Source organism: Eutrigla gurnardus (assembly GCF_963514095.1).
Source record: "Eutrigla gurnardus genome assembly, chromosome: 6".
Taxonomy (NCBI): domain Eukaryota; kingdom Metazoa; phylum Chordata; class Actinopteri; order Perciformes; family Triglidae; genus Eutrigla; species Eutrigla gurnardus.
Genome location: NC_139920.1, coordinates 31155680 through 31182248, shown reverse-complemented (window position 1 = coordinate 31182248; position 26569 = coordinate 31155680). Strand labels below are relative to the sequence as shown.

General features: G+C 44.1%; 1 protein-coding gene across 3 annotated transcripts in view; it reads right to left on the bottom strand.

Annotated features, from left to right (window-relative positions):
- The window catches only part of sbno2b (strawberry notch homolog 2b), a 57684-nt gene that overhangs the window by 4860 nt on the left and 26255 nt on the right, over window positions 1–26569 (bottom strand). Inside the window, exons 1-28 of one of the 3 annotated variants that reach the window (XM_084012079.1) lie at window positions 25214–25552; window positions 16121–16300; window positions 14352–14438; window positions 13604–13709; window positions 13335–13495; window positions 13089–13222; window positions 12425–12515; window positions 12147–12290; window positions 11939–12056; window positions 11750–11855; window positions 11462–11615; window positions 11200–11376; window positions 10803–10900; window positions 9834–9916; window positions 9411–9593; window positions 9078–9199; window positions 8452–8583; window positions 8215–8350; window positions 7088–7200; window positions 5244–5315; window positions 5044–5152; window positions 4868–4939; window positions 3925–4068; window positions 3271–3365; window positions 1762–1854; window positions 1475–1606; window positions 541–617; window positions 31–221 (exon numbers count right to left, since the gene is read on the bottom strand). In XM_084012079.1, coding sequence (XP_083868205.1) covers window positions 31–221; window positions 541–617; window positions 1475–1606; window positions 1762–1854; window positions 3271–3365; window positions 3925–4068; window positions 4868–4939; window positions 5044–5152; window positions 5244–5315; window positions 7088–7200; window positions 8215–8350; window positions 8452–8583; window positions 9078–9199; window positions 9411–9593; window positions 9834–9916; window positions 10803–10900; window positions 11200–11376; window positions 11462–11615; window positions 11750–11855; window positions 11939–12056; window positions 12147–12290; window positions 12425–12515; window positions 13089–13222; window positions 13335–13495; window positions 13604–13709; window positions 14352–14438; window positions 16121–16300; window positions 25214–25273 — 3370 coding nt within the window. In that variant the 5' untranslated portion in view covers window positions 25274–25552. Of the gene's footprint in view, window positions 1–30; window positions 222–540; window positions 618–1474; window positions 1607–1761; window positions 1855–3270; window positions 3366–3924; window positions 4069–4867; window positions 4940–5043; window positions 5153–5243; window positions 5316–7087; window positions 7201–8214; window positions 8351–8451; window positions 8584–9077; window positions 9200–9410; window positions 9594–9833; window positions 9917–10802; window positions 10901–11199; window positions 11377–11461; window positions 11616–11749; window positions 11856–11938; window positions 12057–12146; window positions 12291–12424; window positions 12516–13088; window positions 13223–13334; window positions 13496–13603; window positions 13710–14351; window positions 14439–16120; window positions 16301–25213; window positions 25553–26569 lie in introns of those variants that run through there. The other 2 variants (XM_084012077.1, XM_084012078.1) reach the window with 2 other exon arrangements.

Below are 26569 nucleotides of genomic sequence, written 5' to 3'. Positions count from 1 at the left end.
ATGTTAAACGCTGGACGGGGATGTACTGACCGACTTGCTTGTTATGCTGTTTGGTTTTAAGGCGGACGATCTGCAGGATGCTGGAGCTGGTGATGTCGGACACCACGTCGGATACGCGCTTCCACACACGCAACAGAGCGCCACACAGCATGTGGTACTGGCGGAGGCGCATGCCCTGCAGACACTCCTGACCTTCCTCGATTTTCTTACACTTCCCGTTCCTAGGGAAAGCACAGGAAAGAAAAAACTCAAATGTTTTATAGAAAACAGCCCACACGTTTCTTGCATATCCCTGGACTGACTGCTCATCAATTATACATTATACATATTCCTCACTGTAAACACAGTTGGCTGGTCATCTGGTGACGACGGTGCATGCAAGTCTTGTAGGTTTGTCTTCATGACTAGTTGTCAGGTGATCTGCAAAGCCCTGGGAATGGCATCTGAGCTTAAAGCACACTGGCTGTATCCTAATGAGCAGCAGCCTGATTGAAGGCATTGAGCCATTAATCCCTGTGGACACCGTGGACTCCGACTTACCAGTTGGCATGGCTACACTTCTTGAAGGAGAAGGTGAACTGGGACTCCCAGCTTTCCCTGGCTTCCTCTGGAGTCACCTGGAACAGGAAATGTACCACCAAACATCAGCATATTTAAGTTTCTGTGCTTTAAATATTCATACACACTACCATAGTAGAATTGGTATTTTCTGGACAGGGACAATGTTTTGTTCTTCTTCATTTCAAGATAAAAATGGAAAACTATGTAATTTTATACTTTTTTTGTGTTCCCTATAAGGAGATTAATACAAATGTAATTGTGTGTAATGGACTTATGGTAATCACCACTTGTTGTTTAGGTAGGGAAGAGAAACAGGGGCAGCTTTAATAAGAAATAAATGTGAATAAAAAGGAACTTCATCCCCATTTTCATATACGTATTATTCTTATGTTGATCATGTTTTTATTCATGATTTTAATTGTCTGTAATATATCCTCACAATGCCAGGTTCAGTATTGCCCCATGGCCACAAGGGGGCATCAGACTCCACATATGAAAGAAGAGTAATTGTTGTAAATGTCAGTCCTGAAAATGTCCAGCTTTGTCTCTTCCTTCCACATCATTGGAAAATATTTGTATTGTTAATTTATTTACCATTTCATTGTATAAAATTATTAAGAGTGTTTTTATTTTATCCTAGTTTTGATTATTTTAGTTTAGTTTAAGTTCTTCAGAGTTTGTTTTAAAATAGTTTGTTTCTGTTTGTCAGGGCTAGATCTAATGTCTGAGAAGTATGTAGCTATGAATACAAATATATGGTTGGAGGACTGTGTAGGAAAAGCCATCATTTTCTATTTTTTAACCAGTCAATATCGTTTCAGTTAAAACGTCACTGCTGCTTTCATTTTGGTTACCGATTCTAATCCTGGTATAAGCCTGACTGATCCACCAACAGTCAAACGGAGCCGCTCACCTTCCGGTAACGCTGCTGCAGATTGTCCAGGCTCTCAGGGTGGGTCTGCTTGCCAATGTTGGGCTTGTAGACGATGAGGTTCTTGCCTCGTCCTTGCTCGGCCAGCAGCACGCATGGGTGGTTCCCTCGCAGCTGTGGAGAGGCCGTGCAAACAGTGAATCATGTGCACCGTCGGAGGGGCTGACACCTCTTTGCTGGGCATCCAGTGTGCCGCCACATTGCTATACTGTGAGGTCTGTAACAAATTATAAATCATACACATAGTAGGCTTTTCAACCTGGACTCACCTTCAGGGACAAGTAGAATCCTTCATCAGGACCGCTGAGCTTCAGTGACCTATTGAAGGCCTCGTCCCAGGGCATGCCTCGGTCCACGCTGATCTACGGGCACAAAGAGGCATCAGAGACTACAGTCTGTGCTGTGGAAGAGGGGGAGACGCTGAACTGGAAACTCCACATACTACAATACCGTGTGTGTATATACATATGTATATATATATAGTCTTTTTTCATATATAGACATTTTTTAAACTATGCTCTTGACTGCACTTATGGTTTATTCTTTGTAATTATTGTGTGCACTGAAAACGTACTTGGCAATAAACTGCTTCTGCACTTCTTATGAGATAAGCTGCAAGAAGTCCCTGGTAATTTCACCACTTTTCAAGGAACTTAAAAGGGTTCTTTCATGCGATTGTCGTCTGCTTTTCCACAGTGGTCTGAAGATCTGCAAATTAAGTCTGCTGACGTGAGAAGAAGTAGCATGACATGTGACGAGGGCTTCCTGTGGTCGGGGGAGGTAAACACTTCTGCTGCACATTAGTAGTGAAGAATGAAATGAACTGAAACCAAGAGTGTCCGTCTCCACAGTAAATCCTGTTTGATGATCAATACTAGAGTATCGATGGTTGACCAATCAGAGAGCAGCCCCAACCTTGGAAGTTCCTGTACTTTCTACAACGTGCTACCCTCTGACCAGGGTCTTTTGGGGGGTTATTCAGACCCTGGTCCCTACGGGATGCATTAAGTTCCCCACAAGGTTTCTAGCTGTTGGGGAAATGTCCTGCGGTGAAAGAAGGGAACAACACAGGTCGTCTACCAGTCATGGAGCCACCCAACGCTCTGCCTCTGAACTTGCTGAACCGGCCCTGGCAGTGCAGCATTCTGCCTGGCTGCCGGCTTAGAGATGTCAAGCGCGGGTTAGCCTGCAGCCGACAGCTAAAGAGCAGAAGAGGTGGGTAATCACTGTTCCCACCTGCGTCTGAGTCGACATGGGCCCCTCTGCCCTGGGCTAAGCCTGTATGGTGACATATCTTACTGCTTGGCGGAGGAACATTAATCACCACGCAGTGCTGAGGAGCTTCTCCAGTTACCGCTGTGACTGCAGCTCATGTGGAACTCCACTTCGCAGTCGGAACAGGTCTCGCTCTGGTTTTCACACAAACCTTTGTGAATCTGACGTCATCGCTGCATAATCTGAGACGAACGGCTTCGCTGACGTCTCAAAATGACATTTTCATTGTTGTGGAGCCGACACATCTGACTCCATATTTGCATTTATTTATTTCTAAATGCATCGTGGATATTCACAGAATCTCTTCTGGTTTGTAATGTGTAAAATGACTGTCTGCTGCTCATCTGGCCATGCAGTATTGCTGATCCATTTTGGTTTGTGCAACATGATTCTGATCTTCTTTAAAACTAGTGCTTGACATGCAGGGTGTCTCAAGCGTCACGATAATGCTATTTTTGCCCAAAGTGATCCATTCAACCCTGTATTTGAGACGAGCTGCCTACCTTGTAGAGAACAACCTGTCCATCCTGAGGGTTTCCAACCGTCAAGAATGTTTCCTGCTTCTCCTCATAGATCTCATCGTTACCCGGGGCAAGGTCTGTCAGAGGCACAAAGCAACCAAAATAATTACCCACATTAGAAGATTAGGAACCATCTTTCTTTCTAGAAAGATCACTCCCCTGAGGATCACTCGCATTCCATTCTTAAGGAATGTTTTTGAAAACCATATCAATACATTTTCAACAGTTCTAGCAAGATTCTAATCTTGTGTTTTACTTTTGGTGGCTGGGGTTACGCTGCATTTCCATGTTGTATAACAAATCAACAGAGGTGGGAAGGAACAGGTACTCCCTACATTTTAAAACAAACGTGTACTTTCTACACCTCACATTATCCAAACAGGCATGTTGCTTTAGTTTTTATGCATTGGAGAGGAATTCTCAATTATCTTTTCATGATTCATATGATGTGAGATTCAGCTAAAAACGCTTTTTACTTTATACTTTGAGTACATTTCAGATGCCATACTTGTTGAATCAGTACTTCTACTTTTACCAGAGTCCCTGTACTTCTACTTGAGGATAGAATATACGTTTGAAACCTTGATGCGAAAGCTAAAACCCGGCCGTGCTTTGAGCAGCACTTGTCCTCCATACCTAGGATTCCCATGTCGTATTTGCCCTCCTTCTTGTCCTTCTCGATTAGGTAGTCAAAGTTGTCGGTGAAGTACTGGAAGAGATAGTTCTGCTTGTGGACCTCCAGGCCCAGGATGCGATTTAAGAACTTGGTAATGCTGCAGTCTGGGACAAACACAGACAACACACAACCGTTAATGCACCTGAGTTTGTGTTGACAGACAAACAAAGAAGCCCAGCTGAGTTAAAAATGTTGATGTAGGTGGCCTGAGTGGACATATGCATCTTAAAAGGGATAGTTTGGATGTTTTGAAGTGGGAGTTCTGTCTCATCTACAGTAGGTGGCAGACAGGAGTACCAGCATGGAAAGGAAACAGCGTGCTGCTGTGAACGAGGGCAGACACTTTAAAAAAACATCAGTTTAAGTGTGGCGAAACACACTTAAACTGATGTTTTACCGTCACGCCAGACAAGCCCTTCTGATGGGGAACTGGAGCCGGTATATCTGTCTACACTCTCTTCAAAGACTAAACTCTGTCATTTCAGCCCACAGAGTCTACATGGTCTATTTATCGGCCTTGTTGGTGTTATCGTGTGACTTTGTTGCAGGTGAACTAACCCTTACAAATAAAAAGTAATTCAGCAGTAGACCAGCAACTCCTGTGTTCTGTGAGGTAAATCTGGTGGCTTTGAAGAGATGGATATAATGGGTTCAGATCCCAGTCGGAAGCGCTGTCTGACATCAAATCATCCAAATATACCATCAACTTAAACTGATATTGATGTTTTTAGGCTGCCTCCGTGTACAGCAGTGCATTGCTTCGCTCCAGTGCTGGTACTCCCGTCTGTGTCTCCAAACTGGGAGAGCATGCTGACGGGGATCTAATAACGCCCCACTTCCAAACATCTGAACTGTCCCTTTAAGGATACCAGTGTACAGTATGCCTCCAGGCCTCTGGGGTACCTTTCTCAGTACTGATTCCGAAGCGAGACTCCCGACAGAAGATTCCCACATCCATCATCCCAATTTTCATCTCTGAAATAAAAGAGAAGACAGCGTTGATGTTACTCATCAATCACAGGAAACGTGTTTCTCTGTTTTAAAAAGATGCTGAGAGTCAAGCAAGAGCTCAAACATACCTCTGAAGAACATGGCTTCGCCCCCGGGGTAGCCTTTGGGTGGGGGCACCTTGTTCTCTATGTGGCCAAGGATTGCTTTGGTGATCTTATCTAGAGCCTTGGTACCATACTGCAAGTGAAGAAAAAAGGGGACGTGTAAAAGGCAACGCTAATCAACAGGTAGATGGAGAGATCCTGCATACAGCTGGCAGTGACAATACCTTGTTCTCAAAGTTGTATTTGCTCAGGTCTCTGGATTCCGTGGCTCTCCGGTCACCATGGGTTAATGCACCCTGAAAGAAGATTAGCACAGTATTATCCTTGGTCTTAGCGGCATTAAGTTTACAGCCTTCAGAGCATCATCGCGCTAATCCAGATGGACAAAGTGACGTGGGATGAATGTGTGTCGCTGTTGATCATCGAAACATCCCCACTTCACTGCTCAATGCTGGCGTGAGAATTAACCATGTATACATGGACACTATACAGTTATATAAGATAGATAGAAGTCCTCATTCAGAACTCCCCGCTCATTTAAATATTTCATTTAAATATTGTGTGGCTATCCTTTAAAATGAAACCACTTCACGTGAATGTTTGCCATGTTGCGACTAAAAGGGCTGCATTTACGATTCCGGTTATATTTTACTTCAGCAGATATTAAGAATGTACTTAATACTTAACTTAACTACTACTGTCCAGAAAACCACGTCATCCTTCAGTTCAACAGAAACTTCCAAATTCACATCAACACATCTGGAGAGACGCGGTCTTCCCTGGACAGGAAGGGTATGAAGAAGTCTAAACTACAGCTGACAAGCGTAGTGAGACCCTCAGAGATGCAGTGGAGTAGAAATACTCAAGTAAAGTAAAAGTACCTTGAATCTTAAGGTATGTATCTTGTATGTATATAGATGCAGGTACTTTCACTCGACACAGTGTTTCCTGCTTGAGGTAGCAAGAGCTCATTATTATAAGCAATAACTTCACTGTCACTACCCTTTAAACAGCACGGCGATCGGGGTTCCCAGTTCCCTTACGGTTCTTTTTTCTTGAGACGGTAGTCGGGCTGCTAGCGGTCGCTAACGGCGTTGTTGGTCGGTGCTAGGCTCTGAAGAAATCTAAGAAGTGATCCGGTTTGTCTTTGTGACAGCGGCTCAGACAATAAAACCCCTTGGAAACGTTTGTAAGGCTAACAGTTGTCTGCTGTCACTTTAAATGGTCATTTATTGTGGTAACGGTTTATCTGAAATCCCAGCCTGTGTTTGGCTGTTTCCCGTGCTTGTGAAGATTTCAAATGAAGGAAAATGTCGACAGCAGACCAGTCTTGCTGCCGACACAGAAGAAGAATGCCTCGAGATACCAACACAAAAGGGATGTCTTAGCCAAATATGACTTCACTGGTGATCTGGAGTCAGACGGCTGCAAAAGGTATCCAGCAGTCCTAACTGTGTGTGTGTGTGTGTGTGTGTGTGTGTGTGTGTGTGTGTTGTATCGGGTTCAGACAGAAGAGATGTGACCTATTCCTGATGCAGATTTACCGAACACGGCTGGCAAACACATGAAGGACTTCCTGGAAGAGCCGTCACCCTCCTTGCTGTTTTCCCAAAACAACTGTCATGCTGTGTCACCGTGGAAATAAATGGCTGCTAGTGCGAAAATGCTTTCATAATTATGGGAAAATAAACCTCGAGTTAGAAATTAAAAACGCTCCTTTGGCTATTTTCTGCTTATTCAGTTTTCCGTTACTGAGCTGCGGAGGGGAAAGACCCAGAATCTCTTGAGGTTTGTGGAGAAAACTTGATGTAACCTCAAGCGAAAAAACAATAAAAGAGCCTCTATAAAGGAGAGCCTGGAGGCTCGGGGATAGTCCAGGAAACAGGAAGGACAAAGGGTGAGGGCAGAGAGTCGATGGCAACCCGGAGCCTCTCTGTTTGTGGTGGAATATTTCTCCTACACTCATCAACAAGACAACTTTCCCATGAGAGGGATTTCACAAAAACAAAACTAAAGTAGGGGAGAGCGAATGCAACACAAACACTTCTATAAAGGCTACGATATTTACCAGGCTCTCCAGTCTCTTCGCCACAATGGAGGCAAAACGCCTCTCCCCAGCCAACTCCGAGATGAGGAAGATGTACTCGGGCGCCGTCACCTGATTGGACCGATGGGTGCGACCTGAGGAAAACAAACAGACAATGAAGAGACAGAATTTATACAGCTGATGGCCACCGTACACTAAAAGACTTGTGTTTTACCAAAGTGACCTGTTTTATGTCACTTTGTGGGCAACACTTCTGGTCTCAACAGACAAAAAACAAGTTCTGCGTTTCTTCTGAGCACAAAATGGTGTTCCTGGTGACATGATCTGAAGTAAATCTGATATAACAACCAAAAAACAAACCCAAAAAACCCTTTCTGCAAGGCTTTTTCTCTGGAAGTGGAGGACGATTCCTGTGAAGCTCGTACGAGGAAATAAATGTGTGTGTTTGTGTGAGAGAGCGAGATAGAGAGAGATAGAGAGACTAACCTGCCAGACGAGAATTACTGTACAACTACACTGAGCAGGAAGGCGGCTAATGACAAGAATTACTCAGGCAGTTTGCCCATTACTGGAGGCAAATAAATGGTTCATTCACTCTGTGATTGTGTGTGTTTGCAGCGTGTGAGTGAGTTACAGCATTCAATGATTACACCTAATGGATGCAGAGAGCTCATTTGATTAAATCCTTGTGCCTTGCAGCAAACTGATGACGAGATTATACAAGATTTATATAAGGTGGCAGAAAACGCAGTCCTTTGATAGCAATATGTGAGGAAATATGTATCTGTGAAATAAACATCATCTGACCCACCTTGATACAAATATAGGCACTGCACATGCAGCATTTTGGGTATAGGATTCCCTCAAACAAACGTCCTAAATGTGAGTTATTTTGTCATTGAAAATGTCATTACTGTACATTTTCCCAACCTTTGAGGCACCTCATATATTAGCTAGACAGACACTTTTCCTGCTCATTACTGTGCACAAATGTTCTGCTTGTTCTTCGGCCTGCAGAGCCGTTCTGGTGCCGGCAGACATTTTGAAAACAAAAGAAAGATGCACACGTGCAAACACACCATCTCCGCTGTTGCTACAACTCCATCCGAGGGGGAAACACCGTGATGAGATTACATTTCCTGACTCACCAAACTGCTGAATGGCCCTGTCTGCACTCCACGGCAACTCCAAGGTCATGTGGACCCTGCGCCGCTGGTTTTTCACTCGCTTGTCCGCCTGCAGGGAAATCCCAGAGCTGGCCGCTTCAGAGATGATGGCCACAAACTGGAGGAAAGAGGTTTGGGTTATTGGAGGAGAACAACATTTATGAAGCAGTAAAACATCTCACAGAATGCTTGCAGCCACACATGCAGGCGTGTTTTTACCTTCTCTGCACCCATGAAGCGATCTTTCTCCTTGATGTTAATGTGGTCGATGGTGAGACCCTGCTCAGCCCGGGACTCGTAACGCACGCTGCCGTCAGGACGCCGCACCACGCGGCCCTTACGACCAGTCATCTGAGAAAAATTACATTATCACATCGTCTCTTAACACATGACAGTTTGCTTCAAAAATGTGTGCATTTTTTGTTTTTATGTATGTGTGACTCTTAAAAGGTGAAATTATAACTGAATTAACACTTCATTCGGGAAACAGTTCCAAATAGAAGCTTAACATTTTGATATTTCATCAAAAGGAACTGCACAAACCAGATCTAGTAAAAATAACATAACACTTTGCAGTTCTCAGCACATGAATGAGTCGGATCAGAACCAGAACTACGACTGGACTGCAGGGTGTTTCCAATTGAAATAGTTATATGTGTAACCTTTTCTATTATTTATGGAATTATAACTGTGTTATACTGCACAGAAGACATGTTGGACTTCTCTACTTGTAGCCATGATTGGGCGATGCAGGACTTTTTTTATTACAGTGTAAACGATGCCACATGGGTAAGGTCCACTAGGAGCAGTTAGATAAACGTAGTCGGAGAATGTCTGGTTCGTACCTCTGAGACTTTATCTGGTCCTCCGAACTTATCGATGAGCGCGTCCAAGGTATTGAGAGGTAGTTCTTTTCCCAGCACGGATATTTTGTTGAGGAGGCCCTGCTTCATCTCCTCTATCCTGGCTGTGAAGAGGACGCAGAGGAGACATTAATCATGTAATCCTGGTAGGCAAGAGTACATCCTCATGTCAGACCTGTTTCTTTCTTTATTTTGTCAGGGTTATTAATGATAAACCACAAAAACACTTCCCTGTCTAGACAGGCACCTGAGAAGGCACACACCTACTAACTGAAATAGCTTCCTGCCGACACCAAACACAAAGAGTCTCCCCACCTGTCTGGCAGCTAGTGTGGTTGACGAAGATGACGTCGTCGTTGTCGAGCAGGGAGTCTGGCGAGGAGTTGGAGTCCGTGTCCATGCCGTCTGAGTCGCTGCTGGTGTCGTCGCTGATGTTGATGACGCCGCCGCTGTCCACCGTGTGCTTGGGCACCTTGGGCTGGCGACCCCTGGGCTTCCCTGATGGAAGCCAAGGCATGATCAAGATTCAACAACATGTTCTTATTAACATCATTCAAAGAGTAAAGGAAAGCACGCTACAAGGAAAAAAACCCAGACACACACAAATATAGAAATACATACAAACAACCCTCTGTTTTATGGTTAAATTACGACTGCAGGGCAACAAGCCAGACGTGTCAGCTGAGCTGGTTACATATAATAAGAGCGATACACATGCTGGCGTGGCGTTCCACTTACGTTTTCTCTTGTTCCCTGGAGCCTTCTCTCTCCTCTGCTTCTCTGACGGGAAATGTTTCGTTACAAGAGACTGGAATACTCCCCTACAGGAAAGAGGAAGCGACAGCAGGGAGGTCAGGACGACACAGGACAGTCGAGACATTAATACACTGCATACATTCCCGATGCGGCCTCATTATAGCTGTCGGGTGTTGACAAGAAGATGAACATGCTGTGTGTGTGTGTGTGTGTGTGAGATCTAATTTACTCCGGGCATGTCTGCCGTGAGGAGGTTTAGGGTCAAACGAGTTAAGCGCATTCAGCACCTCGTACCCTCCCTTTTCATGTTTCTCCTGGATCGTGATTTAATCACCGCTAATAACTAAAGCGGTTATTTAATTGAGGATAAATGGTGAGGGCTGTAACTTCACGACCTGAATACAGATCATTTGAAGGATGTGTGTGGTGAGGGCTTATTGTTGTTAGGCAGTTTGATAAGCAGCTAGATGAAAGGTTAAACGTATGTGTGCAGTCGGTGCTGTAACCAGATTGTGTTATTTCAGTGAATATTCTTAAACCAGGTGAGCTTAGCTGCGGGTAGCTTAGTGTGTGCTAGAGGGCTTTTTGGAAATGCTGAAGTGGCCTCTCAGCCCAATGCCAAATTGCCCCTTTCATAATATTATCAATACTCCACTTTCACAAAGACATCACCAAACTCTGTCTCTGATTGGTTGGTATTTTGTCAAGTTTAATGCTGATGAACAAGTTTGGTTGAAGGTCCTTAGGTTAGCGATTTCAATTTGATGTGGCTGTTTATAATGTCCTGATTGTGGGAGAAAAACGCTGCTATATGGCATACAAGTGTCAAAATTAAACTTAATTTGAAACTTGTTGTTGTTAAACATGTTGATTTGGCACATTGATTACCAAGAACATGTAAAAAAACTGCACCTGAAATAAAAACAGAGAAAATATTCCCTTTTCACTCACTCTGCTGCAGAGACAAATCTGTCGAGATGGCCGTCATTCTCATCCAGGACTTCTCTGGTGCGGGACTCTCCGGTGGACTGCAGCCCAATAACGATGCACTGTGGTGGAGGTGCAACAAGTATACATCAACAAGATTCACTCAACCTGTGCACTTGAAAGAGCAAAATGAAGCCTTAATGGTGCTTTGACATTTGACTTTGTAGAAGGCAAGTATTAGCAAAACTACACTTCAAAACAGTCTCGAAAACAAAGTATTCTGTCTTTCCAGTTCCCTCCATTTATGCAACATCCATAGAATTTCAGTTCCCGCTTGGAACTTCCTCTGGTTCATTTATAGTCCTCTAGATTCTACATGCTATACGACTGTGTGTGTGTGTGTGTGCTGTGCTGTGCTGACCTTTCCCGCCTGCAGCTCTTTCAGGGCCAGCTCCACCAGGCAGCGGACCTTGGCAGCGATACAGAGGTATTTGAAGAAGCGTTGGTGTGACGACCAGAACTGCCCCCACAGCGACTTCCTGCTGACCAGGCCCAGCTCATCCGCTGCACGCATGAACACCTGCAACGCCTCGGCCCACTGGACACACATTCCAGGTGCGAACGGTCACTTTAAATGACGCTATTTATATTATAAGCACAGACAAAACGAGCACAACGCTCACCAGTTTGGCAGCTTTGTTGTAGACCAGTTTGAAGTCGCTGTCCAGTCCGATCTCTTCGATGCGGAAAGACACTCCTGAGAAGCTCAGCTGCCTCGCGATGTACATGCCGCTCACTTTCATATCCATGGCGACGATCTCCATGGCACCGACGCCTCTGTTTACAAACGGCATATGAAATGATTGGACAGAAGTCTATCAGGGATCAAAACAGCGATGTGAAGACTCGTATCCACATGACTGAAAGGCACCCAGAAATACTTCAGAGGGACAGCGTGTCACCCTACCAACCTCTTTTCGATGGCGTGCAGGAAGTCCTCGAAGGCTCTGAAGGGCGTGCCCTCACCCCAGATTCCCAGGCGGCTCATGTAGATCATGTTCTTTGGCTCAGAAGCACCTGGGGCAGAGATGACATGAAAAATCTAAAATCCTTGCTTGGATTGCATTACGTGTATGGAGTGTGTGTGTGTGGCTGCCTACCTGTGGCACTGGCGTACACCACTCTGGCCCGCGGCAGCTTGTTTTGCAAGTCAAGCACTGCCTTGCCCATTTTTGTAGATGTGGCATTCTTGGCTTTGTGGCATTCATCAAAAATAATCTGTAGAGGGGAATGTGTCAAGGGCAAACAACGCAACACAACGAAACAACAATGTGTGTTCGGAAAAAAATGTTCAAATGAAAAGGATACAACTCCGTCAAAGTCCGGCTTGCACCAGTCTAAGATCTGCTTTATTCTGGTCCGGTGCTGCCCTCCTGCCTGGCTCTCTCCAATCAGCGCAGAGTAAGTTGCAAACAGGACTCCTTCTGAGGTAGCTGTGTCTCCATACTTTATCTACAAAAACAAAATCAGGTGTGAATTTGTGAGATGTGTGCAAACATTTAAATAGCTCCGTCTCTGCTGGGATGCACAAAACCTCAAAGTTGTCCAACGACTCGGCTTGTCACACTAATTCCACCGAGACTCACCTTGTTTAAGGCATGCACAGGAATATTCGGTGCATCTATGTCTTTGAGATCTCTCTCTGCATCAAATTTCAGGTCATTGGATATGCTGAACCTGAGGGCAGGAGCAGGACAGTCAGAAATTTAGTCGGCTTCTTGTTCAAACTATTCCTGACATGCTCAGGATACGCTGGTACAAAACACAATCATGTTAATCAATTATTGAAACCAGATCGTCATATATTACTGATTTTTTTATGTACTTTTTTAAAATTCTTTAGATTAAACCTTTTTAAAATTAAATTACCTTTCTCCCTTTGTGTGCGGCAAGCATGAGATCATTTTGGAATTTTGAAATCAATCTATTTTTCAATAACTTTTGGAAAGGTTTGGATAACAACTGCTACTGGAATCTAATTCTATCGTAATAATAATAATAATAATAGTACTATATAATACTATGGGACGTTTGGGTACCGACAATGTTATCTTCGCTGAATGACCATTAAGCATCGTGGCGCAACACTGCAGACTGAATATAGGACACCAATGTTAAACCGAATGAATGGAAATGCAAAATAAAAATAAAAAGCTGCGCAGCATCGATTTACTGAAGGAGGACGACGCTTCAAAGCTCCCACCTCTCCGGTGCTCGCTCTGTGAACTGAGAGTTATAAACCTCCCTCACCATAGTGCTTTCTTCCTTCCCTTAAGGTAGTTCTCCAGGATGATTCCTGCCACAGTGCGTCCCTTTCCGACCCCCGCCCCATCTCCGATCAGGAAGCCTGCCCTCTGGTTGTTCTGAAGGATGACCTCGTGTTGCTGCGGGGCGCACAAAGAGCAGATGAATGAACCCAGAGATGCCGGCCGAATCAGTCAAACAGTAATCATTCATAGTTCCAAAATGAAGGCGTGCTTCGTGTGCGGCGCATACCTGGCAGGCGTAGATGATGGCCTCGAGCTGCAGAGCAGACAGCAGGCCACAGTTAACCGTTGGCTCCGGGATAGACACAGTGTATGTGATGTCGGGAGGAGGGACACTGGAAAGTGTGTTGGTCTCCACCACTATGTCAGGATGGGAAATTCCTATGGTGGCTGAAGGTTGAAGGGAAAACACAGCAGCTTAAAGAAGTGGAACATTTTCTTCTTTACATCATAGCAAACTGCAAAAACATCATGTTGTCATTCAGTCCAGTGACCTACATTTGGAAGGTCTGTACTCAGCATATGTGTCTACATGTCCAAGTTCCTCTGTCTCCTCTTCCTCGGCATCCTCTTCCTCCTCTGGGGGTGACTGAGTTCTCTGAGGCTGGAGAACACCAAAGAGATGTCAGTAATGTGAGTTAAACTTCCTGTTTCAGTTTAGGTGAAGAAGCGTGAGGAAAGCTGAAAGTCAGAGCGAGTGAGTGGTTTGTAAAAAGGTGATCTAGAGCTCCTCAGGTTAACCAGTGAAATAATGAGAGTGAAACGGCAGGGTGAGTGAAACCAGCACCAGCAGAATGAAGAGACAAGAGTGTCTTACTTATTCAGGTCATAATGTTAACTGAGGAAGTAGACATGCAAAAAAAAAAAGGTCCAACTTTGACAGACAGGTTAATAGCACTCTTGTCACATAGACTATTTAAAAAAAGAACAATGCAGTATATGGGATAATCCATTCTCTCTGCCACGAGTGTTTGGAAAATGTGCAGCAACGCTTTCATCATCTGCGGTAATAGAGACATGGCAAAGAGAACACGAGCGTCACAGCTTCACTCGTCACATGCTGCAGCATTCATGGACTGCAGTGTCCGTCTCAGATTAGTGGCATGTTGCCGTGTGAAAACAATGGAAGCCTTATCTCCAACGCAGCTGCACATTAGACATGTCGGGCAAAGCGAGTACCCCGGTCTAGCTGGAGAGCTTTAGTTTCAGTTTCATATCAGATGGAAGAGGTTGATGGTGTGGCTACCTGGAATCCTCCTAAAGGTGGTGTGCTGATGATAGCAGTAATATCATCCAAACTGGCCAAGCCATGAAACCTGCTGGTGCCATTCAGCTGTCAACAGAATATAAAATGAACACAAAACACAAATGAAAACAGCGCCAAATGCATATGAGCACGATAAGTAACTATGTGTGTGTGTGTGTGTGTGTGTGTGTGTGTGTGTGTGTGTGTGTGTGTGCGCGCATATATCTATCCATCTATCCATCCATCTATATATATATCTATATCTATATGAGTGAGCATGAGAGCATGTGGGCACTTCATGGATGTCTGATGCAGAAGCACTCAAAAAAAAGAAGAAGCTATTTGTCGTCTGGCGGGTGAAAAGCCGACAACAGCAGCAAAAGGCAGATAAAGCTGTGTGTATCTGGGAAACATAATGGATGGAATGAGGGCAGAATGAAAAGGAAAAACATAAAAGACTTTCTGAAGGCAAGAGAAATGAATGTGCTCTGATTGGTATAAAAAATAAAAAGATATCCTTGGACCCATCTAATTTAAAGAGGATTCAGGGACAGAGGATTAACACTCCAGAACAAAGTCGCTCTTCTCAGACCTCCGACTTGTTCAACCGACTGTTCAATACGTTTCAAAAACAAAGACGATTATTATTTACAGTCTCATATATTAGGTGAAAAATCTGTTTTAACATCTCTGTACAGTGTAAAACTGTCAGTCATGATGCTCTCTGCCTGCAATTTTTTAAATAGCTGGTTATAGTCACTCAATCTGTTTCTACATTGGAAGAATAATGGATGAATGAAACGGATTTGAGAGTACAAAAATATCTTGAAGTGTGTGTTTGTGTGCGTGTGTGTGTGCGCGCACAATGGCCTCCTCGTGACATCAGCAAAGGTCGACCTATCCACAGAGCTTTAACCGGATTCCACAGGCTCGTTTCTGTCCATTGATCAGATCTCTAATGCTATTTTTGATGCTTCTATGTGTTCCAGATTCCCCAAGAGTGAAATTTTAGAAGGATATAATAATTTTAGACCGCTGTATAAAGTTGTAAGATACTTTAGTTGTTATGAAGCACAAAGCTACTTATTGTGTCAAACTTAAGGCCTTTGCCTATTTTTTTACACCTATTTTGCATGTTTTTTGATCGTTGCACAGAAAACTTGCACAACGAGTCCGTTGGGTTTTATCTTTAAATTCCACCCCGTCTATGCTGGGAGACAGTTTAACGGCCATAATGCCATATTTGGCTTTTGACGGATATTAAAAAAATACACGTCGTATTTATTTTTTAAACATGCTGGAATTTCAAACAAAATATACGCGTCTGGTGTGCAAAGATCTTCAAACTGTGGATGAATTAACAGCTGCATAAAAGCCAAATATAGACAAACAAAGAGGAAATATTCAGTAACTGATCATGACAATTAATTACTACCCAAGGAGATAATTGATAGAGGCTGGCTTAAATCCATTACATAACAAATGAGGGAACACCTTCATTCAACCATGGTTCTGCCTTGCATACAACAAAATAATAAAAAAATAAAAGTCGTTTTCCTGTGTGGGTGGATGGTGTTGACCTTCAGAAGAATGAACACAAATCCAGCTACATCAAAAAGACCCATCTGAGAGTGAAAAGTGGCAGAGAGCCAGAACAGTGTGTCCAGATTAGAGATTAAAGTCTGTGTTGCATTTGTAAAATGAGCTGTTGCTGTGGTAGTGTTTCTAGTAATGACGTGTGTGTGTGTGTGTGTGTGCTTGTTCCTGACCTCAAGCTGGCTCTGTGCTGGTGTGGTGGTGGTGGTTCTAGTGTTGACGTCCCAGAGGGTGGGCACCGTGTTCAGGTTGTCTGGGCTGATGAAGGGCTGCGCGTCAGCATACTCCGACAGCGAGTCGGCCGGAGAGGAGAACAGAGAGTTTGTGGAGAGGTCATCAATGCAGGACAGGTCCTGCAGGCAGAGGAAGAGGAAGAGGAGGTGTTAAGTTTAAACTCTGGAACAGAGTGCAACATACGGGGCCGAGTGTTGCACGGACATTCAGCTGTAAAAGAGCTGAATATTGTGACACGTAGATCCCTAAATTAAAATCAGAACCAAAGGATGAAACCGCAGCCAGGCCACAGCTTTCCAAAAACTCCCTTTGCCATCAAGCTTCATGGGAAAATAAAGGAGGACGATAACTCCTAATTCTACATAACCTCTAGCAGACACAGCACACAGGTTGCTCAGAAGAGGAGTAATAAGTGCACACTGAAGAAAGAAACAAAAGGATTATGGATGGGAGTAAACCACGGACAATAAAGGTGGCCCATTCATTCCGGATCCAGCCGCTGCACTCTTTTGGGAGTAACACGAGTAGCCTAAACAAAAGTCTAATCACACACAGATGTGTGAGAGCGAGCACGTAAAACGGAGAGCGAGGGGTGGGCATAATGAGAGCGCTTGTGTCGGTGTGGGTCATTTCAGCTGTGGCTGCCTTCCAGTCCGCCATCTATTCATATCCTTAGCGAAACATTAGCATGCCATGTTCTTTAACTAGCCCCCCCCCCCCCCCCCCCATAGCCCTTCAGCCTCAGGAGACTTATAAACAGGGATGTGGGGAGATGGGGGTTGAGTGATGGGGAAGGACATGGAAGACAACAGCAGGCTGAACAGAGGAGACACATGTTTTGGAAATGGGAGTATGGATCTCTATTTAATTGTGTGTGTGTGTGTGTGTGTGTGTGTGTGTGTGTGTGTGCTTGTATATCATTCCCACACCCCGTGTTCCTACTACACCCTCCAGAGGGCCAGGAAGCAGCCTTGAATACTACCAGACTGTGAGACTGCAGTATGCACTCACTTTTAGGGATACTTCCATGTGTTGGACAACTAAGCGTATTCTCTCAGATGAGAACATTGAGATTGTAAACTTTTGGACAGAGACGGGCAGCTCTTTCCTCGTTTAGTTAACCGGCTGCTTGCGGTGCACGCTGTAAAACAAACCAAAGTAAAAACTGGCCTGAAACCGAGATGACAAATTATGATGCTGCCTCAATCCCAGCAATATGCTGCTACTGATTTCTGCTGAGAAGCTTCTGTCATTATTCACGGTTCAGCGGGAAAAATGTTTGCAGGCATGAGAAGGCAAGATGTGGAGCTCTGGGTATTAACATGACTAAATGGCTGGTAAACAGCAGGCAGACCAACACAAGGCTCAGCTCTCACAGATATGTGTGGATATTTTTGCCCTCTGACGTTAGAGAAACAACTCGGAGGGTGTTTGAGTATTGGAAAGAGCTTTTCAAGGGCACAGCACTCAGCTTATCAGTGTTTGCTCGGAGCTCTGGCTTTCTCTTAAACTCTCTCACTCTACCTTTCTCTTTCCTCCCCCCAGTGTGTGTGTGTGTGTGTGTGTGTGTGTGTGTGTGTGTGTGTGTGTGTGTGTGTGTGTGTGTGTGTCCTGAGGGCAAGATCAGGCATGAGCTCTGAAAGCAGCCTCTCCAAAGTTGTTCTGCCCTGCAGACCGCTTGGTGGAGCCTTTTCTCGGGCGGTTGATGTAAAGAGGGTCCCTCCCAGTAAAAATATCACCACCACTCTGACACACAACCTGTGTTTTCTACCGCGTGTCCTTTCTCTGCTCTCTTTGTTTATCCTATCAGCTGTGTGTCTTGCTATCCCATCCGATTCTGCCCCGCCCCCTCTGCTCTCCACCCTCCTTTTTTGGCTCCGCTTGCTGAAGCTAGATGAGTAAACAACAAGGCTCGGGGAAAAAAAGAAAAGAAAAAGGACACCATCGTTCCACAGAAGCATATTTGTGGAAACACAGAGATGAGCATGTACCGAGACGAGTATTTCATCATGGAAAACAGTCTCATTTTTGTTTCGTTACAGACCTGGATTTGATTAAATACAAATTATTTAAAAAAAACAGCTTAAATCAGATTTGATAAGAAAATACAACTGGACTTGGGTTACAGCTGTCATAATACATACATACAGTGTGTAATAATAATCATGGTTTATGAAAACCTTAATGACTTAATGGATTCATTCGAGGTCGAGCTGAAATTAAATCCTAAATTTGTGTTGTTTGTATCTGGACATGCAGGTCATTGCTCCGTGTGTTACATCAGGGTGTGATCTCTAGGTTTTCACCGTCGTGTCACACTGTGCCGATGCAGCGCCGGCACTAAGAGGACCAGAGCAATCGGAGGAAAGTGTAGCAGGCTGGTTGGTGCTAAGCAAGACGAGGCCGACCTCAGCACCATGCTAATGGAGTTGTTAAGCAGAGCGTAACAGAGGCAGCAGTGTTTGTCCCCCCGGCAGACCCGGACCGAAGGCTAGTTCATCTACTTTCCGAAGACGGGCCCTGCCGAGCAGAGATAAGGCTTGAATTCCAACTGCTCAGATGCTAATCTGGTCCTCCTCAGCACACAGCCATATAACTGCTAATCCTGCCCGTCTCTCGCTCGATATTTCTCTGCTGCGTAATAAAAACATTATCTGCGTTTCTTTTTAAATTGTTTTCAAATAATTAAAATCAGCTTGAAATCCTTATTGCAATTTCTGAGAACAGGAAAGAAAAACTAATAAATCAGTGTGCGACGGTGTGTACATGTACACGGGAGAACATGTGAAAGCTCATGTGCACGTCATTTGTCCTGCCTTTCACGTGTTCCTTCTTCCACTTCAATTTCTCCTCTGCCCTGAAAGCCAAAGCCGGCAGCATATCCTCCTCTGAACACCAACCCTGTAAAAGAGGAGACCACGGACAGATACCGCCATCCTTGTGACCGCCAATCTAAACGGACTTACTGCGAGGATCTCTGTACAGCGGCTCACAGACACACACAGCTCATCACGTTGCGTGTCCACAGAAGCGGTACATTTGTACATGTGCCTTTTATTGAGTTTCTGAAGAATGACAGTTGTCTGCCTGGAGATGATTAATGGAGCTTTTCTGGTTTCTAATCATGTCCCATCAATGATAGGTGTGCATCCTGACAGACCTCTTGGGTTCAAATATTACGGTTTATCAGATGGGAGAAGTCCAGGAGAAGCAGCTTGTGTTCACTGACAGCTCCACGCTCTTAAAATGATAGCCTCTTTACAAATTAACAGCTTCACTCAGATGTGATGTGAATGTTTGTCATTTTTTCCTGTTGCCCCTCTACATTGTGTTTGGTCAGATCCTGTGTGCTGTCTTTCTTGGTGCCCAGAGGACTGTATATACAGCCACATGGCCCCATTGACACATGTGCTGCCTCTCACCAGACGTTTCATTGGCATGTCTGAAATGTCGACAACATTTGACATGTCAACATGTTGCCCCAGCGGCAACGGGGACATGATTCCTTACTGATGTTCCACCTGTTAAGACCCCCCAATTATTTTGAATGCAGTTCATGACAAAGTTAAGTGATGCACTTTTCTGCCTTTACATTACATATTAGAAGCAAAACAAATGTTGCCCTGGCATTAAAAAGGTGAGAACAACTGTATATAGTACTGGGGAACATCCTGTTACACTCAGTAATCTTGCCCAGCACAAGGCCGGGGATCCGGGCTGGCCAGGTCCCGGGCTTCCCCCTCCTACACATTGCCAGCTTTTATTCCAAGGCCAGAAAACAAGACACTGCCCCCCCCACACACACACACACACACACACACACACACACAATTCCACAGTTAAATGAGGGACAAGATGTCATTATATTGCTAACACCATTATGCACCAAATGAAGACAATGTAAACTACTGTGTTTACCGACCAAGGCAAACTAAAACGTAAAAGCCTGTGGCCCCTTATAGGGTTCAAGGCTACTCTGCATGGCTATAAATCCTGCATGAGCCTGAAAATGTTGCTGTAACAATACGATGGGGGTGTGTGAATGAAATCACGATGAGCAATCTGAGGGCTACGGATGCTAATAAAACGCTGTGGTCATGCAGGTAGTGCAGGTCTTATCTGGCTGGGTGGGATGACAGGTTATTAAACCAGCCGTCCCTCCACACCCGTATGATCAGCTAAAACAAACCCCGCCCCAGGCTCTCCCCTGTGGGCTGAGCTGCTGACCTTGTCCCTGCAGTCAACAGAACCTGATTGATGGCTGTGTGTGTGTGTGTGTGTGTGTGTGTGTGTGTGTGTGTGTGTGTGTGTGTGTGTGTGTGTGTGTGTTTTAATATGGTGGGTCCAGGCCCATAACTGAAAAGCCACCATTGGTGTCTCTCTGTCTGGGGTTATGTTATGCCAAGCTGTCTGCATGTCTTACATCCCTGACATATCTGTTGGGCTGTGACTTTAATAGAACAGCTCAAAGCTTTTCCTGCTCTTGAAGCAGACACTTTTTGGCAAATTGGCTCCTTGCCTGACTTGCTATTGAGGAGACCGGTAGCCTTCCTTCCTCTTTTCAATGAAGTATCACACCAATGTGTGGACGGTAGGAGCTGCCTTTGTATTCTTGAAGACACGCAGACGTAAATCAACTTATCCTGGAAGACAGCTTTGATCCGGGAGCCAATTTGTCAAAGAGCCACTGTGTGTGTGTTTTTATGTGCACACATGAATATGTTACATCCCATATTGGACCCCCTTTTGTCACACAAGCCAAAAAAAAAAAGGCATTCTAATGCCTTCAAAAGTCCTTCACAGACAATGAAAAGTCTCAGGTCTAGAAAACAGCTCACTGCATTTCAACTGTTCCACGGACCACAAAGAGCTCTACTTCGGCCAGAGCGTTTAACTCATGTTGAAAGGGCCTCTGGAAATTGTTATTCAATCAGAGCTTTTAATGATGTGAAGACCCAAGGTTGAATCTCCTCGACCAGCTGTGCTGAAATAAAACAATTATATGGGCTATGAGAATTTTTTTTTAAAAAGAAGAAAAAGAATTATGTCATCTCTGTCCGGCCCACAGCTAGCCAAGTGAAGCCTTTCCCTGACCCACTATTCCAGGTCAATCAAAGCGGCATAGCAGATCCAGCAACCTCCTGACAGGCAAGCCTTCATGTCCTGCCAAGTCTGAGTACAACGAGCCAGGGAGTGCTCGCTGCCTTCAAGCCTGCTGGTATTTTCCAGTGTTTTCATATGTTCTGGAAAATAAAAGGATGCCATGTCAAGTGTCCCGGCTAAGCAGCCCAATGGTGGAGCTGGTTCAAAGAGCCGTTCTGCCAGTTGTGTATATGTAAGGAGAGAGCCGGAACCTATGATGAGCCGTCTGCTAGAAACGAGGCTTGTGCTGCCCGCAAATAAATCTATCTGGCAAATTGAGATTCTGTCTCGAGGCTAAAAAGGCAGATAAGACAACAAGTGGAGTGAAAAGAGAAAATCATAAGAGAACAGATGATTAAGCAGAGAGAGAGAGAGAGAGAGAGAGAGAGAGAGAGAGAGAGAGAGAGAGAGAGAGAGAGAGAGAGAGAGAGAGATTTCATCTGCTATGTATTTGGGCTGGTGCCGAGAGGAAGTGTCGACCACTGAAGGGTGACCTGAGTATGAGTCTCTAATTTAAACCTCTGTCTTGACCCGATAAAAAAGGACTAAAAACCGACTTGAAAATCCCCAAAACATTACTAGAAAAAAACCCAGAAAAAAAGTGTGATTGTGAAATGAATAGAAGAAAAGTCACTTGTGTGGTCTCAAACTGTGTGCGTATTTGCGTGATGAACTGATTGCATGTGTGTCCCTGCGTCCTCGCTGCTGAGGAAAAGTGGATGTGAGTGTTGACTCAAGATGACGTCTCAGTTATGCAGAAATCAACACTTGCAACAGGGCAAAGGCTGTCATTGGTCACATGCAACATGGCCTGGAGGGATACTGCCAATGTTATATATATCAATGTTATTTAGTTCTGAGTGAAGCACTGTGACTGTGTTTGATGGTAGAAGAACTCTGCATACAGTTACGTTTATGTTGTCTATAGAGGACAACAACAACATGCTTTAATGAAGAACATCGGAAACTAGTGACTGAGACCATGAACTCATGTTTACAGTGATTTATAATAAACCAACAGATAAGCAGCATCATTTTCTCAAGTCTTCTTTTTGCAACCTGAGTAGTTGCCCCCTGCTGGCTATTAGAAAGAATGCATTGGCTTTACTTTTCACAACCTGGAGCTCAACGCCAGATTCTTGTTACCAACTGTCTTTTGTAAGACAATTAAGAGTGGAATATTTAACTATGTCAGAGATCAACACACTCAAAACTCTTCAACTGACCCGCCTTGAGAACATTATCTCATGTTGACATCCGTGTGTAAATTGTTATTCAAGCTTGCAGCCTAAATTGATATTCAAAGTAAAAGCTTCTCAGTGGCGAGTCTGAAGATTTAACGATGGCGCTCTATGTACGAGGCCAGTACTATAGGACAGTTGTAGAAAACCAAACATGTTCACAGGTTCTCATATCGCCTCAAATAACCTTGCTCTCTTCCATCTTCACACCCACGATTTCACACATCCGGGGTCAGTGGACCGCTTACGTGCCACGCTCAGGTTGGTGGGCTCCATGCCCATAAGTTGCTGATTTGGTTCTTAGCCAGGAAGCTACTGTTAACTGGGGGGATGTTTACTCATTTCATTACTCATGGAGTGAATCCACTAAAAGATACAGTGGCCCAAAACCATTTCTTCACACAAGTCCTGCAGAGTAGCGCGACATAAGGCTGAACAAAAAAGATCTAATTGTGATTATTATTACCACTATTGCAACAGGGATATGATTTATCAAATGTTAACATTATTCTCATTGTTTTCTTATGTCAGTACAATATGATGTGTTGGACAGGACATATATGCAGTATCGTTTAATTTATAATGCTATTTTGACACACATTTTGCTTTTGGCAAATGATTGTGCCTTATTGCAATTTTCATTCAAAAATGTAGCTCGAATCGAGGTTTTGACTCCAGAACTTCTATGACCACCTTCTATATACACTATAGACTAGCTGAACCTTGATTTATTTATTACTATCACATTTGAGCCTTTTATTTAAACAGCCAACTTTATAGCAAAAGACAGGAACAAAGGGGACCTTTCAATTATGAGTTAACCAAATCATACCCATCGGTTGATTTTTTTTAAAGGTGAAAAAGACAACAATAAGGCATTAAGGACGGCAGGTGACGACTGATGCATAAAAACTGAAATCATTCTATTCATTCACCCTGTTAGAATTAACTGCATCTTGTTTCTTGTGTGAATTGTTGTATAACTAGCTATGACATCACCGTGGTGGTTTTCACCGAGCACCACCCGGAGTGACTCCACTGTTGCAATTAGAAGTGCCACTGATGTGTGATGCATTCAGCGCATGCTCCTGATAGGTGTAATTACTGCTGACATAGGCAGGTATTGGTAAAGAGGGCGTGTGCGAGATAAGCAAGGTGGCAGCCTTTAATTTCCTCTTCAAGTGCAAGACATCTGTATCTCTGGCATCCAGGCTCTATTTTCTCTCGCTCCCCCATTCTCTCCACCACCAACAGCACATGTCCATCCCCCCATGCGTTCACTCATCCTCACCATCATTTATTCACTTCCCGTAAGCAGCACGCCAGGTCGTGATTGAGGTTTAACGTCATACCAGGAAACTGACAACATGTGCCCACTAGAAGCTGTCGTGCTGCACCCCTTAAAGGACAGGTTGGCACGTTTTGTCTGTGCTAAAAAAAAAACAATTGTTGGAAAATTTGCACAAAAATAAAAAAAATGTAGTTTTGTAAGAAAACCATTAACTCAGCCTGCAGAAGTATGAGATTATCTTAAAATAAACTGTCACCTCATCTATGAACAGGAGGAATGAAACCTCTTTCATATGGGCAGCTCAACTAATGTCCACGCCGTACCTTTTTTCATCCGAAGACAAAAAAAAAACAGAAGTTAGTTTCAAGCGCTCAAATTTCTGCTTGGGGAAAACAAATGCTGACGTGGTGAGATTAGCCAATCAAACTAAAGAGAAATTCAGTGGAAATGGCTTCAGCAACCAATAGAGACATCAAACTGATCTGAGCCATGATTCCACGACCACAATGCAGTCTAATGAATGAGAAAAAAAAAAAAAAATAAACAGCCTTTCTATTTACAGTGCAGCCCAACAATGGCCATATTTAATAGGCATCCAGTAAACGGACAAGAGTGCTATTTAGACCTGACAAGATATCGGGTTCGTGCACTTACTGGAAGACAGCATGGAGTGAGGCAGACAATCATTTGTCATAGTTCCTGGCTTGGGAACGGGAGTCTCAAAGGAGGCCTGGGTGACGGAGCAACCATCAAACCTGAGTTACCTTATTTGGCATTTTTGTCTTTTAAATGAGTGGATTATCAATTTATGTAGCAGGAGTTAAGCCTTGTGCTACTCTACAACAAAGTGCAAAGGAAATTTCTATCGTCAGATGTGTCTTTGTCTCGGATGTGGCTCAGTCTTTGTCCGGGAAACCAGCCTGTCTAAGCACAAATGAGAAAACTAATTCAAAAACTTTACTGAAAGTGACTTTCATAGCGTTTAGGTTTGTAACCTGCCACTAACTTACTGTTAACGGTTTAACATGTTCTTTTAATAACAGATTCCAACGTGGGCAGAGCTCCAGAAAAAAATAAAAAAAAATCACAAGCCTTCCTCCGTTAGTGTTCCGATAATAAGGAAGTATTTTCAAAATTCATTCAAGGAAGTTAAAATTAAAAACAGCCATGAGCTGCTCATTAAAATCTAGAAGTCGCTTGAGAAGACAATAAAACTCGTCACACAAGCAGATTTCAGTTCGGCACAATTCCTTATCCAACAGTTTAATTTAAAAAAGGAGTTTTCAACAAAATAACAATAAGTCTTAAAAAACAACAAACTTAATTCAGAGTAAAGTATAGAAAAAAAGTACCAGTACCTTGGGAAGCGGTCGTCCCAGCTGTGAATACAATTTAGTCCAGAGCTGCATGAGAGACATGGGTCCAAACGCTGCAGTGCGGGGGGAGGGGGTTTAAAACACACACACTCCTGCTTCACCTTAAATCCCTGAACGCGACAGCCTCTTCCATGTGCTGCTAGTCACCTTACAGCTGGTGCACTTCCACCCAAACAGTCACTCGCCCTTTCACAGTTCAGCCTCTGGTTCAACACACACATCTGCCTCTACCGCAGTGCCTCTGGGCAATGAGCCTCACGCGTGAAGCGCCTGTTCCTGTCGCTAGCGAAGACACGGGCAAGTCTAGAACATGCTTCCTGCTGCGCCGGGACAGTCAGGTATTTGCATAGAGGGCTTAGTCATAGTGATTGTGGACTAGTTCCTCAGAGCTCAAACCAAAAAAAGAAAAGGTGGTTGGAGAGCGAGCGAGAGAGAGCAGGGGAGGGGAGAGGTGGGGAGAAGAGGGAGGGAGGAGGGAGGAGCTTTCAGGAAATGATGCTTTTGTTGGTAAGTGACTCGAGTTACTGGCAGTCGGGCCCATTTTACTGTACATGGTGTAACTCAACCGCATTTGTAGTGTAAACAGTGTTGCGCTGTGGACCTGGCCGCTCCTCACACCCCGCTGCTTACCGCTATGGGTAATGGGCCCGGGCCACTATTTAATGATTATTACATTGAGAGACAGGTTCCCTGCCTGGCTGCCTGTCTCACTTCAAACTCTGATTTTTGTCTATTTATCTGCTCAGATCCAAGGTTGCTGTTCTGGTACTGACAGTGTTAAGGATCTTTAGTTTGGAGGTGTGAAAGCTGATACGAAGAAGCAACCCAGCTATCTAATTAGCCAACTGAAGCAGAGTGTCACTTCTGATAATTCCATTTCCCAGCAGACTTACCTCATGTATTAGCCTGTCAAGACAACCACATTTATGGTTTTCTCATGCACCTATGCTAAAACAAACAGTCAGAAGGAGGCAGTTTACATTTAGGTCATTTACATTGAAGTGGTCAAGAATGTTTGCTTTGGGTCTTCCAGGGTTCAACCACTGCTTATATCGGAGCACAATTATACACAAATACTTCATCACAAATGGTCATTCCGGTTTACTGGAATACAGCTGTGATTGTTGAAAAAAATAATATTCTGGGAATCTGCTGGCAAATGGATTATTTCAACAAATGCAAAGATGCTGATTGAAGACGCTGTTATAACATGTGTTTCTGCTAGAGAAGAAACGTTAACTGTTTAAGAGCGGCCCATAAATGAGTTAAGTGTTGTTAAAAAAACAGAATGAATGCTATTTGTTTCCCTCACAGATGGACTAGAGGGTCCATTTGCAT